This window comes from Gopherus flavomarginatus, chromosome 1 (assembly GCF_025201925.1).
Source record: "Gopherus flavomarginatus isolate rGopFla2 chromosome 1, rGopFla2.mat.asm, whole genome shotgun sequence".
Taxonomy (NCBI): Eukaryota; Metazoa; Chordata; order Testudines; family Testudinidae; genus Gopherus; species Gopherus flavomarginatus.
Window position 1 is genome coordinate 276,908,797 of NC_066617.1, and position 17,175 is coordinate 276,925,971.

General features: G+C 42.4%; 1 protein-coding gene across 9 annotated transcripts in view; it reads right to left on the reverse strand.

The window, feature by feature from the left end:
* The window catches only part of GPC5 (glypican 5), a 1,108,951-nt gene that overhangs the window by 724,667 nt on the left and 367,109 nt on the right, over positions 1–17,175 (reverse strand). For 5 of the 9 annotated variants that reach the window (XM_050948973.1, XM_050948975.1, XM_050948974.1 and 2 more), the window contains exon 6: positions 10,953–11,034. The exons of the other annotated variants lie outside the window; for them this stretch is intronic. In XM_050948973.1, coding sequence (XP_050804930.1) covers positions 10,953–11,034 — 82 coding nt within the window. The remainder of the gene's footprint in view (positions 1–10,952; positions 11,035–17,175) is intronic. 9 annotated transcript variants of the gene reach the window in all.

Consider the following 17,175-nt stretch of genomic DNA (forward strand, 5'->3'; position numbering starts at 1 on the left):
GGGGTTTGGGATGAAGGCTGAGGCTGAGGGGTTCGGAGGGTGAGAGGGGGATCAGGGCTGGGATGGGGGTTGGGGTTCAGGAGGGGGGCAGTGCTTACCTCAAGCAGCTCCTGGAAGCAGCGGCATGTGCCCCCTCTGGCTCTTACATAGAGGCGTGTCCAGGCAGCTCTGCATGCTATCCTGTCCACAGGTGCCAGCCCCGCAGCACCCACTGGCTGCAGTTCCTGGCCAATGGGAGCTACACAGCCAACACTTGGGCCGTGGGCAGTATGCGGTGCCACTGGGCTGCCTCTACACATAGGAGCTTGAGGGGGAACATGCTGCTGCTTCTGAGAGCTGCGTGGAGCCAGAGAAGGCAGGGAGCCTGCCTTAGCCCCGCTGTGCCGCCAATCAGACTTTTAATGGCCTGGTCAGCGGTGTTGATCAGAGTGGCCAGGTTCCCTTTTCAACCAGGCATTCCAGTCGAAAACCAGACACCTGGCAAACCTAGTGGCTCCACATCATAAGCAACTAACATTCTGTGGCCTCAAACGTTCTGTGTATAAGCATAATTTTGGGAGAGTGATGCCCCACATATGACTAGCTTTTAATGAAAAGTAAAGGTATTCTAAATAGGAGAAAAAATTTACTCAGAGTAATATATTGTGTTGCACTCTTATTTGAGGCCTAACTTTGGAAGTTGTATATAATTTGTCCAGATATCCCTTACAATACTTCAAAAAAACCATGAATAGGGATGTCCAGATTACTGCTCTGATTTGTGGGCAGCATGTGTTCCCTACATACTTAATTTTTGTGTTAGTCATGCCTGCTAACAAATTTGAGAGTTCAGAGTATTGGGTGAGGGGGAGAGAAGTCATGAATAGTGAAGGAGTTGCACTTCCACCTCTAGTCCATGGAGACAATCATTCCTGATAACCACATGACAGTAAGAAAAGGATGTGGAACCACTCAACACATTGCTCTGGCAATGAAAATAATATGTCACCACAGTGGTTTCTGAATTGATTGCCTTGGTTTCCTGAAGTTCTCAGATCATCTGTTGTCAACCAACCAGTTCAGCCCAATATATTGTATTTACCTATAGATAAATACCACTCCAGTAATAGCCACTAAATACTTTCAGATACATAAGACGTAGCAGAAAAAAAACTACTTCCACTAGTTAATCAGAGATAAGGTCAAGAAGAACCTGGCTCTGTGTGTTCAAGTGTCTCTGATAACTGCAGGATAATTCTGAATTGGTTTTCATTGTTAGGTGAAAAAGCAACTAAATCAGGAGTCAGCAACCTCTGGCACGCGGCCTGCTAAAGTAAGCACCCTGGCAGGCTGGGTCAGTTTGTTTACCTGTAGTGTCTGCAGGTTTGGCCAATCACGGCTCCCACTGGCCGTGGTTCGCCGTCCCAGGCCAATGGGGGCAGCAGGAAGTGGCCCGGGCGAGGGATGTGCTGGCCGCGGCTTCCCACCATCCCCATTGGCCTGGGACGGCGAACCGTGGTTAGTGGGAGCAGCGATCAGCCGAACCCACCAGAGGTTGCCAACCTCTGAACTAAATAAACATTCTTATCTGCATAAAACATTTCTTGAAAGTGGATGGAGTAGACATCAGTACTTTTCTAGAGTTGTGTTTTCCACTTCAAAAATACAATTTTAAAAGCCATGAAAGGCGGAAAACAAAATATTTGAAATACTAATGAAATGAAATAAAATAAATAATAAAAAAGCTTTTAATCAAGATGCTGATGAACTCTAAAATCTGTAAAAACGTTGCCTATTTCATAAGTAAGCACACTGAACTAAAAAGGTGTAATCTTTCATTGATATAGATACTGTGTGCTTACTGTATATGTATATTTCTAAACCTCAGCACCTCTAAGTTGTAAATTCTTTTTAGTGAGATTAGTTTTAAAAAGGTGAAAACCTGTATCACTAGTAAAGAAAAATCTTAATTTATTTTAATCAGATGCAGGTATCTCTTTTCTTCTGACCACCCTTTAGTGATGGCATCATGTCTACATATACAATTTATAGTTAAATCTACATTTATTTTTTTAAGTTTCTGTTCAAGCATGTTACTCAATCTGCAAGCCACCATAAGTGACTATGTATAGTGTGTGATATATGTTATAGCACAGTAGTTCTGATCAGACAGTTTATTATTACTATTAATCATTTATTTTATAGTAGTGCATAAAGGTCCAAATGAAACTGGGGCCCTATTGTTCAGGACGATGCACATAAACACAGTAAGAGACTGTAAATTCTGAGGGAAGGACAAGATAAACAATGAGTAAAGGAAAATTACAGAGACACTGAGTGATTTGCCTATGGGCCACATAGAAAGGCTGCTGCAGAAGAGAAAAGACAGACCACTGATTAGGACACTATTGTGAGACTATGAAAATGTGGGTTCAATTCCCTGCTCTTCCACAGACTTCTCATGTGATCTTGAGCAGATCATTTAATCTGTCTCCCAGTATCCCATCTGTAAACAGCGCTTCACAGTTTGGAAGGATAAACATCCTAATGATGTGAGGTTCTCAGATTTAGTGGTAATGATACCATACAAATGCCTAAAATAAATAATCCCTTAAGACCTTCCTTTCTTTATCTTAACAGATATGCTAATTTAAACAATTTAATTAGTTACCTTGCTGAGCTACAAGATCCAAATTAGTATTTAGAGAAATTTCCACTGTTTTAATTTTGACAAAAAACAGATTGTAAAGAATAAAGTTTAATAGAAAATATTGAGCAACCACTTCAGCATTTAAAGTATACAGCAAAATGTCCTGGAAATGGGCTCTCATATGGTAGCTTTGCCATACTTTCTGTGTGGAGACTGTAGGCTATGGATTGTTATGGGAGATACCCCTGGATGCCTTGGACCACAGTACATACAGCCACATGGAATGGGATGAATTACTGTAAAATTGAAAATCTCTTTTTAAAGCTCGTTTTAGAAAAAAAAAAGCCACATCACTGTAAACAGTATTTTGTTTTAGTCACTCACTCTTTGGAAAACACTTAAAATAATAAAAAGTGCAGTTTAAAAAAGCAAAGTTACAAATTTCAACAAATGCTTCATTTTTTCAGATGTGACACTGCAGTTTTACAGGAAGTGAGATACTGCTGCACAGGTGTCATGATCTATAGTTCTAGAATTAAGAATGTGATTATCACAGCATTCCTCTCCCTAGAATAACATCTATTTTTGTCTCAGGCTTTGGAGGAGTTGGACAACAGCAGAGTAACTGCATAAATAAATCCGTCATTCGTCTTTCAGCCATGTTTTTAGAAAAAAAATGTGATAGTGAAATTGGAAGACTTAAGGAAGGCCATTTATGTTACCCTAGAGAATACAAATCAATAAAAGTTCATGGCTCAGAGGTTCTCATTGATTGGAACACACTGGAAGCACAGTAATTTGAAAAGCCAATGTAGGGTTTGCCAACCACACCACATTTTCTGATTGTACACAATAAAATGTTACGAGCTAGAAACAGCTCTCTGCGGTATAGGCCTCTAGAATGTCTTTATGTGTTTGACTCCAACATCTCTAAGCTGACCACTGGCTGGTTGAAAGGTAGTTTCAGAGAATTATAAACCTCAAATAACATAAAATGTTTTTAATATAAAAAATCCATAAAATATTGTAGGCTGAAGTGCACAGACATCACAAAGGTGAAAGAGAAAAATGGTATTTCATGGAAAATTGTGTTTTGTCAAGTGGTGTTTAAATGTTCTGCAAGATTATTCAAAGAAGTATCTAACTAAACACCTCTGTTCATTCATTAGCTGTATACTAGTATTGTCAGTCACAGCCAATCTACCCATGCTGCTATGCCAGTAATTAATTCCAGACCATGGAGAAAAAATATTCTTTAGGTCAGAGATACGTCTCAGTTCAATTCTCAGGCAAAAATGGCCCACTGTATCAATAGATGCCATCTGTACAAAAAATGTAGTTTGATGTCTGAGCTGAACTGAAAGCAACATTCTAAATAGAATCACAAACTCTACATGAAATTCACATAGTCCCAAACTACAGAACAAAGTTCAGTAAACTATGCTTACTCCTACCAAACCAAATACATTATATAAACAAGCAATATAGCGTTTCTTCCATTTACATTCATTACAGGTTTCAACCTTTTCATTTCATAAAATCTACTTCTTACCAGTGATATTTATATAAATAGTTTTTATTCCTAAAAACAGACAAGTGATTAGTAAAATGCTACACACTACACAGTGTATACACTAAATACTGCCTAAGCTTCATTTAGTCTGAATTTTGAAAGAAGAGGCCATTAATTTTACATGCAGTGTGATTTTGTAATCTCTATTTATAAGGTAACAGTTTTTAAGATTTTGTTCCTAAAAGTTTCTCACGAAACTACAGTGTCTCTTTTAACTGAAGTTGGGTAAAAAGTCTGCTCTATTTTTTTGTTACCTAATGTAAATAAACTTAGAAAAAGCTAGCAAAACTGAAATATTTTTAGAATGTTTTTAAAGTTTTACATTCAAAGTTTTGTTCTCTCTTTCAATCTCTCTCTCTCTCTCTCCTCTTCATCCACCTTCCTGAGGAAACACTGTCCAAAAATCTTCATAAGAGCAAAAAGATACATTTTCCTAATGTCAGTAATATCCACAAGAAAAAGTATTATTAGATTGTGATTCATGGAAGAAAGTACTCTCAGATGTGGCTAACAACAATATAATTTTGAGATATGGAACAACAACATTGCTTATCTCAGACAACTCAAGATAAGTCTGAAAATCATTCAACTTCACCAATACTCTGTCTATAAGAGTTAAGAACCAAAAACAGATAATAACTGCCCACACAATTGCCAGTGCACAGTTTCTGTCTGATTTTTTTTCTATTTATGACACAAACCTACAGTGGATTCTAACCCAGATCATCACCTTGTATTTAGGATGTATGGGTACACTTGCATATAGCTATGCAACACCACGTTTTTCAACATATTTGGATATAACAGTATTGTACCAATCGCTAGTTTACAAAAACTGAAAAATGCAAAACCAAAAGAAAACATTTATCCACCCATTAACAACATTTACCAGCATAAAGCAGTCACATTTACCATGTTTCTTCCATTTTGGAAGTTTCTGTCAGTTTGACTAGACTCTAAGCTCCTTGAGGTAGGAGCTGTAGACTTTTATTTTACTTAAAGTGAATTTAATAATGTTGTATTATACCACCATGGGTTTTTAAATCACCACCCGAGCCCCGCTCCCAGAGCCCAGGGGTAGCAGCAACAGGGCTCCGATGGTGATTTAAAGGGCCCAGGGCTCCCCACAGTGGCCAGAGCGCCAAGCCCTTTAAATCGCCGCCCAAGCCCTGCTGTCGGAGACCAGGGGTTACCGCGATATATGAAAACTCATGTTATATTGAGTGGCATTATATCGGGGTAGAAGTGAACTTCCTTCAGATATAGAGTGCCTAAGAACACATAAAGACCATGGACAGTAACCACACACACATTCACAAGTACATTTAGTTTGTTTTATCAATTTTATTAAAGTTACAATTAAGGTTATGATTACCCAAGCATATAGAAATCCTATAAAGACCAATGTACAAGTTACAAATATAGTCATACTCACATCCTTAATGATATTCTTAAGGTCTGATGGATGCTTTGCCAAACAATCATCAGTAGAGGGAGAATTCCTGCTAGAGTTTCCCCATAGGGAACTCTTTTCACCCAGTCTGGGAGCCCTCTTTTATTTTGTGATTCTGCCTATATCTACACTCTGCACATGTGCTTGAAGGTGTCCATCGTCTTTTTCCTTATTTGTATTGTGTCCCCCAAGAATATTGGTGGGCCCCATTGTTCATAAGTTGGTTATAGTTCCTTTTATTCTCATTAGCATTGACACACATACTGCACCCTGCGGTTACTGTGTGTGTTAGAAAAATGCGACTACCAGGTATCTTGTAGAAAAAAATTACTCTTATGGCAAATTTTTTGCAATACTACCCATTAGCACATTTTCCCCCCATAATCTTGTAGCAGAGGGTCATTTTCTGGTCACTTACTTATGACAACACTTTCCTAAGCCTATGGTCTAGTATGGCTAAGCTCACATTCTACAAGACTCAGCCCGTAGGCCTTGTGTTTCAGCCCTTATTTACTTAGATACCTAATACATACTTATCCTCTCTGACTATTGATCAATCTTATACTTCGATAATCCTACAGTTTAAATCTATTTAGCATACAATGATTATATATCACAAAGTATGTTAGTTAATTATAACTAAGGATAAGATTCTGTTATGGAAGTCACAGAGGTCACGGATTCTGTGTCTTTCCGGGACTTCTTCTGGGGCAGAGCTGGAGTAGCTGTCAGTGCCGGGGCTATCAGAGCAGCCATTGGAACAGCTAACTGGTGGCCAGCGCTGAGGCAGCAAAACAGCGGCCACTGGCATAGCGGCTGTGGTCAGCCTCGGGTCCGCCAAAGCAGCAGTGGGTGAGGGCTGCCAGAACAGCTGACTGGTGGCCAGCCCCAGGGCCACATAACAGCTGACCAGGGGCCAGCCCTGGTCCCACCACAGCAGCAGTCCCAGCATGGGCGCCAGAATAGGGGCTAGCCAAGGGGCCACACCCTCCCACTTTTTGAAAGTGGGGAGGCTGGCCTATCCACTTTTTGGCAGGGGTCCAGCTCCCATCCCTGCTGGCCAGGCCAGCAGCTGAAGCCCATCCAGGGAGCCCAGGCAGCTGTGGGATGCTGCAGACCCTCAACCTGCCCACAGTGTGGGGGTTGAGGGAAGCCTCAGCTTGTATCTGTACCCCCCTCCCAGGCCAGGGCAGGAGGGTCCATGGCTCCCCACTGCTCCCCATGTGGCAGTTACCTGGATCCAGCTCCAGCTGTGGGGCCACAGCCTGGCCATGGTGAGACATTCCCCTCTGGTGTTATCTGGACCAGCGATCTGCTAGGTCACTCCAATCCTTGACTCTGGGAGCAAACCTTATTCTGCTCTGCTGTAAGAAGCCCAACTCCTGGGCTGTTCATACACATCCTCTGGCATGTAAACTGTTCCTTGAAGTGTGCAATTGAATGACACTAGCCAATATCTGTGGTCCTAGACACAACCCTAGGAACCTCAGTCTGGCAGTGTTCAGTTAGGCCTGCTGGATGCTGCTAGCTTATATGAGTTCATCAATTTAACAAAGAAATTGATAGGTACCAGGCTTGTTATCCCAAGGGGAGTCTCTGACACACTTCAAACCAAACACATTGCTTCAGGTAGAATAAACAAACAAATGTATTAACTATAAAGATAGATTTTAAGTGACTATAAGTGAAAGCACAAAAGTCAGATTTGGTCAAATGAAATAAAAGTAAAACACATTCTAAGTTAATCTTAACACTTTCAATGCCCTTACAAACTTAGATGCTTCTCACCACAGGCTAGTTGGTTGCTCTTCAGCCAAGCTCTCCCCTTTGATGAGCCCTTTGGATACTTGGTGTGGTGTCTGTAGATGTAGGTGGAAGAGAGAGAGGAAGAGCATGGCCAATGTCTCTCCCTTTTATCTTGTCCTTTCTTTCTTTCCTCTTGGCTTTGCCCCACCATCCCTTCAGAGTCAGGTGAGCATTACCTCATTGCAGTTCCAAACTGACCAAAGTAAGGGGCGTGACTCACTTGATAGCCTAACAGATTCTTTTGTTGCTGCCTAGACCACTGCCCTTTATTCCTCTGAGGGTGGGCTGGGCTTGTCCCATACATGCCCTAATGAGATGTGTACTGCCTCTCAGCTCCTGGAGAGTTTTTGCCTGGGCTTATTTTAAGCCATGAGGATACATTTTCAGCCTCATAACTACATACATGAAATTATAACCTATAACCTTACTATAACATTACTGTAACAACAATGCTTAGTGCATCATGAGCCTTCTGAAGTCACCCAACACGACAAACTTTGCATTGCATACCATACAACCATTTTATAAGATGAACATGGGGGTGTAGGGTGTTCCCCGTAGATACAGAGTGTTATACATGATAAGAGCCATGTGGGCAGCTGTGGGGAGCCCTGCCACGGACCCTCGACCTGCCCTGGGCTGGAGACCTATGAGGTGGGGACATGGGCTGGGGGCTGCTCTCAACTCACTCCACCCCAGGCAGGTGGAGGATCCAAGGTGCAGCTCCTCACAGCTGCCCACACGAGTCTAACCATGGCTGGGCTGCGGCCCCCCACCCGGAGTCGGTCCAGATAAGAGCAGAATGCAGGCACTTGTGGGGAGACATGGACCCTCCCACCCCGTGTCTGCAGCTCCTGGCCTGCTCCAGCTTCCGACTTGGCTGAGGGCAGGGCCTCGGGCAGAGGGGGTGGGTGGGCAGAGGGCCCTGGCTCCCCCACTTTTGGGCAGGCTCTGCTGCCCCTGGTCCCTAGCTCATCAGAGCAGCTGTTGCGGTTGGGTGAGTCCCCCTGGGTCTGGAGCAGCAGTGGTCAGCCCTTGCCACAGGAGAAGCAATGGGGCTGGAGAAGCTGCAAGTCCTGGTAGCTCTCTGTTTGTCTCCCTCCCCTTCCCTAGTAAAAGGCAGGGACAGGTTGCGAGCTTCGGTGAATATTTGTTTATTGCCCATGACCTGTCCCTAAATTTGACTAGAAATACCCGTGACAGAATCTTAATCTTAATCATACCATCACACAGCAATAAATGTATGATAAAAGGATGTAATGGCTAAAGAGCCCTGGCTTTATAAGTGTTTTCACAGCAGATAACATAATGGGGACCTGATCCTGATGTAGGCCTCTGGATACTGTAATGTAAATGTTCACTACTAATAACAGTTTGCGTGGGGAGTTCCACTGGAATCATTAATATCTCTCAAATGTGGGGAAAAATTGTGTGACCACTGTCTATCTTTCTCTTTGTATGTTTAATCAATCTGTGTACCAAGTTACAATTAAAGGAAGTGGTTCTATGCCTTTCCATACCTAAGGGTGTGTATATGCATGTTTATAGACCTTTTTACTATAGAAGACTGTCTGGTTTGTTTCAGTAGGGTATTGGTCCTCTCTGGTTGCTCTCCATAAGCACTGATCTGGCTGCTGCTATTCTGTTTGTGGTCACCAGCATCTCAGTACCTCAGCTTGGCCCTCTAACCTAGCAGGCCCATGGCAAGGGAAATTTTGTGACTGCAAGGTTTTGTAGGCATCTTCTTTTTACTTCTGCTGATAGAACCAGAGTACTTACATCTTTAGGTACTTTCAGCCCCATCTTCCCAGTGTGTGTCACTGTACATACTATAAAGCTGTATGAGACTTATTTTATATGTCTTCTCTATTCAATTTAAAATGTTCCAAGATGGCTACCTTGCTTCGTCCTCACAAATTTCCACGATAGATGTGGATTTTGCAAAAAGAGGTCTGTGAAAATCTTTTGAGGCCTCAAGATTTTGTAGAGATCAGGTTCAAAACTGCTAAAATGAAATGGCAAAATAAAAATAAATAAAATAGTCATACCAAATTTCAAATTTTGTATTATACTGCTTTACCTTGTGCATTTACCGTGCATCACTGAGGGCCTGATCCAAAACCCATTAAGTCAGTGGTCTCTTCCCATTCATTATAATGGGTTTTAATAACACAACATGCAAACTGAATACTCAATAAAAGAATAATAATGATTAAGGAGCATAAACAATGAAGAAGAAGGATAAAATGAAAAAGGATGGTTCATTCTCTATCTATATTGGGTGTACTATGACCATCAAATTTTAAAAATAACTGTGAAATATGGGTGTTTGATAGTAAAAGCATATGTATTCTGCTGCTGTGAACAGATCTAGTGAGCAGAAATGTCTTGTAGTAGGTGACTTCTGGGTACTCTTCTGGCTCTGTCAATCTGTTTTTTCACTTCAGCAGGTGGGTACTGTAGTTTTAAAAATGCTTGATAGTGATCTTGTAGGTGTTTATCTCTGTCTAAGGGATTGGAGCAAATGCGGTTGTATCTTAGAGCTTGCTGTAGACAATGGACCGTGTGGTGTGTCCTGGATGGAAGCTGGAGACATGTAGGTAAGTATAGCGGTCAGTGGGTTTCCAGTATAGGGTGGTGTTTATGTGACCATCGCTTGTTAGCACAGTAGTCTCTAGGAAATGGACCGCTTGTGTGGACTGGTCTAGGCTGAGGTTGATGGTGGGATGGAAATTGTTAAAATCATGGTAGAATTCCTCGAGGGCTTCTTTTCCATGGGTCCAGAGGATGAAGATGTCATCAATGTAGCACAGTAGAGTAGGGGCATTAAGGGATAAGAGCTCAGGAAGCATTGTTCTAAGTCAGCCATAAAGATGTTGGCATACTGTGGGGCCATGCGGGTACCCATAGCAGTGCAGGTGACTTGAAGATATATATTGTCCCCAAATGTGAAATAGTTGTTGGTGAGGACAAAGTCACAAAATTCAGCCACCAGGTTAACCATGATATTATCGGGGATACTATTTCTGATGGCTTGTAGTCCATCTTTGTGTGGAATGTTGGTGTAGAGGGCTTCTACATCCATAGTGGCCAGGATGGTGTTTCCTGGAAGATCACTGATGGATTGTAGTTTCCCTAGGAAGTCAGTGGTGTCTCGAAGATAGCTGGGAGTGCTGGTAGCATAGGGCCTGAGGAGAGAGTCCACAAAGCCAGACAATCCTGCTGTTAAGGTGCCAATGCTTGAGATGATGGGGCGTCCAGGATTTCCAGGTTTATGGATCTTGGGTAGCAAATAGAATACACCTGGTCAGGGTTCTAGGCATGTGTCTGTACAGATCTGTTCCTGTGCTTTCTCAGAGAGTTTCTTGAGCAGATGGTGTAAGGTTTTTTTTGTAGTGTCTTTTTGCGGATATAGACTAACACAGTTGCTACTCTGAAATACTACAAAGAAACAACTATCAGATCAGCCATACCATCACCGGTTTATTCACCTGCACATCCACCAATGTAATATATGCCATCATATGCCAGCAATGTCCCTCTGCTGTGTACATCGGCCAAACTGGACAGTCGCTATGGAAAAGGATAAATGGACACAAATCAGATATTAGGAATGGCAATATACAAAAACCTGTAGGAGAACACTTCAACCTCCCTGGCCACACTATAGCAGACCTTAAGGTGGCCATCCTGCAGCAAAAAAACTTCAGGACCAGACTTCAAAGAGAAACTGCTGAGCTTCAGTTCATCTGCAAATTTGACACCATCAGCTCAGGATTAAACAAAGACTGTGAATGGCTTGCCAATTACAAAACCAGTTTCTCCTCCCTTCGTTTTCACACCTCTACTGCTAGAACAGGGTCTAATCCTCCCTGATTGAACTACCTCATTATCTCTAGCTTGCCTGCATATATATATACCTGCCCCTGGAAATTTCCACTACATGCATCTGACGAAGTGGGTATTCACGCACGAAAACTCATGCTCCAAAACGTCTGTTAGTCTATAAGGTGCCACAGGATTCTTTGCTGCTTTTACAAAGAAACAGCAATAGAACATCATACACTCAAAAGGACTATATAGTTATAACAGCCCTTGTATTCCAAGACCTATTTAGAATCATAGAATCATAGAATATCAGGGTTGGGAGGGAGCACAGAAGTAATCTAGTCCAACTCTCTGCTCAAAGCAGGACCGATCCCCAACTAAATCATCCCACTCAGGGCTTTATCAAACCTGACCTTAAAAACCTCTAAGGAAGGAGATTCCACCACCTCCTTAGGTAACCCATTCCAGTGCTCTTAGGGAAAAAGTTTTTCCTAATATCCAACCTAAAACTCCCCACTGCAACTTGAGACCATTACTCCTTGTTCTGTCATCTGCTACCTCTGAGAACAGTCTAGATCCATCCTCTTTGGAATCCCCTTTCAGGTAGTTGAAAGCAGCTATCAAATCCTCCCCCGCCGTTCTTCTCTTCTGCAGACTAACTAAGCCCAGTTCCCTCAGCCTCTCTTCATAAGTCATGTGCTCGAATCTCTTAATCATTTTTGTTTCCCTCCGCTGGACTCTTTCCAAATTTCCACATCCTTCTTGTAATGTGAGGCCCAAAACTGGACACAGTACTCCAGATGAGGCCTCGCCAATGCCGAATAGAGGGGAATGATCACGTCCCTCCATCGGCTTGCAATGTTCCTACTTATATAGCCCCAAATTCCGTTATCCTTCTTGGCAACAAGGGCACACTGTTGACTCATATCCAGCTCCTATCCCCTCTAAACCTTAGGTCCTTTTCTGCAGAACTCCTGCCTAGCCGCTCAGTCCCTAGTCTGTAACAGTGCATGGCATTCTTCTGTCCTAAGCGCAGGTCTCTGCACTTGTCCTTATTGAACCTCATCAGATTTCTTTTGGCCCAATCCTCTAATTTGTCTAGGTCCCTCTGTATCCTATCCCTACCCTCCAGCATATCTACCACTCCTCCCAGTCTAGTGTCATCTGCAAACTTGCTGAGGGTGCAATCTAGGCCATCCTCCAGATCATTAATGAAGAAACAAAATCAGGCCCAGGACCGAAACTTGCTTGATATTGGCTGCCAACTAGACATGAAGCCATTGATAACTACTCATTGAGCCCGATGATACAGCCAGTTTTCTATCCACCTTATAGTCCCTTCATCCAACCCATACTTCTTTAACTTGCTGGCAGAATACTGTGGGAGAGCTTCAAAACCTTTGCTAAAATCAACAAATAACATACCCACCGCATTCCCCTCATCCACAGAGCCAGTTATTTCATCATAGAAGGCAATTAGGTGAGACAGGCATGACTTGCCCTGGGTGAATCCATGCTGACTGTTCCTGATCACTTTCCTCTCCTCGAAGTGCTTCAAAATTGATTCCTAGAGGACCTGCTCCATGATTTTTCCAGGGACTGAAGTGAGGCTTCAAACCCTGATATTCTATGATGGGGGAGATGTAACACATCTGCAACTGGAGAGTAGTTCCCTGGATCCTCCTTCTTCCTTTTTTAAAGATGGGCACTACATTAGCCTTCTTCCAGTCATCTGGGACTTCCCTCGATCGCCATGAGTTTTCAAAGATAATGGTCAATGGCTCTGCAATCACATCAGCCAACTCTTTTAGCACCCTCAGATGCAGTGCATTCGGCCCCATGGACTTGTGCTCATCCAGCTTTTCTCCCCATACTGTGCTGCCCAGTGCAGCAGTCTGGGAACTGACCTTGTTTGTGAAGACAGAGGCAAAAAAAGCACTGAGTACATTAGCTTTTTCCACATCTTCTGTCACTAGGTTGCCTCCCCCATTCAGTAAGGGGCCCACACTTTCCCTGACCTTCTTGTAGAAACCCTTCTTGTTACTCTTTACATCCCCTGCTAGATGCAACTCCAAGAGTCATTTGGCCTTCCTGATTTCACTCCTGCATTCCTGAGCAATATTTTTATACTCCTCCCCAGTCATTTGTCCAATCTTCCATTTCTTGTAAGCTTCTTTTTTGCGTTTAAGATCAGCAAGGATTTCACTGTTAAGCCAAGCTGGTTGCCTGCCATATTTGCTATTCTTTCTACACATTGGGATAGTTTCCTCCTGCAACTTCAATAAGGATTCTTTAAAATGCAGCCAGCTGTCCTGGACTCCTTTCCCCCTCATGTTATTCTCCCAGGGATCCTGCCCATAAATTCCTTGAGGGAGTCAAAGTCTGCTTTTCTGAAGTCCAGGGTCTGTATTCTGCTGCTCTCCTTTCTTCCCTGTGTCAGGATCCTGAACTTCACCATCTCATGGTCACTGCCTCTCAGGTTCCCATCCACTTTTGCTTCCCCTACTAATTCTTCCCTGTTTGTGAGCAGCAGGTCAAGAAGAGCTCTGCCCCTAGTTGGTTTCTCCAGCACTTGCACCAGGAAACTGTCCCCTACACGTTCCAAAAACTTTCTGGATTGTCTGTGCATTGATGTATTGCTCTCCCAGCAGATATCGAGGTGATAGAAGTCTCCCATGAGAACCAGGGCTTGTGATCTAGTAACTTCTGTTAGTTGCCTGAAGAAAGCCTCATCCACCTCATCCCCCTAGTCTGGTGGTCTATATCAGACTCTCACCACGTCACCCTTGTTGCTCACTCTTCAAAACTTAATCAGAGACTCTCAGGTTTTTCTGCAGTTTCTGAGCAGTCATATTACTCTCTTACATACAGTGCAACTCTCCCACCTTTTGTGCCCTGCCTGTCGTTCCTGAACAGTTTATATCCATCCATAACAGTACTCCAGTCATGTGAGTTATCCCACCAAGCCTTAGGTTTGGTTTATACTAAAAAGTTAGGTTGACATAGCTATGGCATGCAGGGATGTGAAAAAAATCAGACCCCTGTGCACTGTAGTTAAGCTGACCTTACATCCAGTGTAGATGCAGGTAGGCTGACAGAAGAATTCTTCCATCGACCTAGCTACCAACACTCAGAGAAGTGGTTTGCCTACATTGACAGAAAAAAAAAATCTCTATAGGAAATGCATAGATGCAGCACTGTAGCTGTGCCACTGTAGCACCCATACTGTAGACATGTCCTTTGTCTTCAACACTATGTCACAAAGAACAGGGAAATTATCTTTTTTGTCACTGTCAAGCCATATGCTGGTATATTTCAGTCAATTATAATGCAGCATTATTTACTGAGTGCTTTGGAATTATATAGACTGACCATACACTTTAGAGCACCTGGACCTTTAGGAAAAGGGGCAGGAGATTTAAGGGATGTTCGTGAAAGCTGTATCTTTTGTGACGGACTCAGGCCAGAAGGGTAGAAGAAGGTAGTGGATGGTAGGTATATCTGCCTCAGAATGAGCAGGTCCCTGTTCTCCTGAGGACAATTTAACCAGTTGAGGTTGTTAGTTTAATGCTGGCACCTGATCTCAATTAACTGACAAAGGGTTAGTTAAGGCTGTTATGCTAATGCAGAGAGCTGGAACCAATTAAGGTCCCACTTATACTGCTTTAAAAGTTCTCCTTGCTAGTTCTCTCGAGAGCAGCCCAGGTGAAAGGAGCTGGAGGAGAGGAAGCATTGCTGAATCCTGAGGTAAGAGTGAAGCTTGGAAAAGGGAAGCACGGGGAAGTGGCCCAGGGAATCAAAGCAGTGTCAGTGGAGGAGGGAAGCTGCTAACAGCTGCAATCATTAGGGTCCCTGGGCTGGAACCCGGAGTAGAGGGTGGGCCCAGGTTCCCCCCTTCCTCCCTGCATGATCTACAGAGATTCTTTTGAGAGGGAAAACAGAATTTGATCCTGGCAGTGGACCAAACAGTGCCTATGGAGCTCTAAGGAGCAACAGAGACTGTGGGTATTCCACCTTCCCACCTTCCATACCGGCCTGTGATGAAAATAGCTCAAAAAGCTGTAACCTTGCCACCATACTGGGAAAGAAAGGTCATATTGAGGGCCTTCATGAGCTTCTGAGGCCACTGAATCCACCAGGAAGCACGGGACTCACCAATACAGCTTTGTCACACTTTCCGCAAGACGCAATTGCAGGGACATTCAGTGCAAGTCAGAAGACGCATTTTACTTCCTTAGCTAAAAACTCAGCAATGGACATTTGTCCATCCCCAAATTTAAATTTCCGTGACGCATTTTAGCAAAGCTAAGTCATTCCAAAGCACCATCCTTTTCTCTTAATAGCAGAGGTTCCCAATACAGTCATCCATATTCTTCCTGTTATAGTAACTAAAGGTGTTATTAAAGGGAGTAGATAATTGTGCATATTCTGAAGTCATCTGCTCTTCATTTCAAATACTCAAAAGATTAAGACTATGAATTTAACTGGCCTTTAAGAGCTGAAACGATTAACTGGGATACTGCCAAAACTAAAAGCTATTTCTAACTTAAAATCCCTATTGGCAAATAAACTAGGTGGCACAACTACACCTGAACAGCATATTTATCACAGGCCTTCTGTTTAGATGATCAAAATATATCTCATATGTAAATTAAACTACCTGGATATTCTTTACAATGAACCACATATAAAGGTCATGAAGATATTTGGGTTTTGCCTCATCTTTTATTGTATACTCATATCTCAGGCAGAAATCTAGATGATGAACATTTTACAGTCAAGATCATTACATTATGGCAGATCTCTCTTGAAAGCATACAATTGAAAGAGTTCCTGGGGATTAACCCTCAATTTCAACCTTAAAAAAAAAATACTACCTATAAAAAAGCAGACTCTCAGAAGTTAGAGCCAGGAAAGACCTGCCAAGTCACATCCAGCCTGTTTCCCTGTGCCAGTGTAAGACTGTTCCCTTCAATAGAGTTTATTGTTCATTGCCCAGACTAATTATACAATATCTTAAGGGATAAAGCTCCCACAGATTTGTAGAAATATTAGGAAAATAGATCTCAAAAAAGAGAGATTTTTCCTTTTAAAATTTTTCTTTATATTCTTTATACAACTGTGAAAAGGTCCCTTCAGATACACATAGTCTGTTATCATGCACCCTAATTGCCTAATAGTCATGACTGAACTGAATTTCCTCCAGTATGTCTGTCTTTCTGGTGTCCAGCTGTTCAGACCGAATAAAATGTTTTAGGTGGCATCTCATCGGAAGCGTGTAGAGAGGAATATAGCCTAAGTGATTTTATGCCTCTATATATGTATCCAAAAATAAATCAGTCACAATAGTCTTTTTCTTCTGCCCTGTCACCTTGTAAGTTGATACCTAATTAGCCAGGTAAAAAGCACAGTAGAAAAGAGGATTTTTATAACCTGCTGGGTCACTTTACATTTTGAACTGTTCCTTATCAAGGACTTGCAGTATGTAATCCTCCTCTCTTTAGCAGACTTCTAATTTTCCACATTTCTATTGATTTCAAACCCCCGCAGAGAACTCTTTATATCTTTAGAGAATAATTGAATCTTTCCACATTTTATCAGGAACCTTTGATGGTACATTGATCACAATGAGCTATGGAATTGAAAATGCATCTTCTGCCCCTCTCCCACCTATTCATTAAATGAGATATCACAAGAGACATCTTTGGAACGCCTTCTGAATTTCTGAGCACATGGGAATTAGGTTCATAGAGGAGTACAGCAGCTTCCTGTCTAGATGACCTATTTTCCACCTACTATTCTCATCATTCCTTTGCATCCCTGTTATAGCTAAACAATCTCTGATTTCCATTTCCCCACCCCTTACCCATTATATTTCCAGATCTC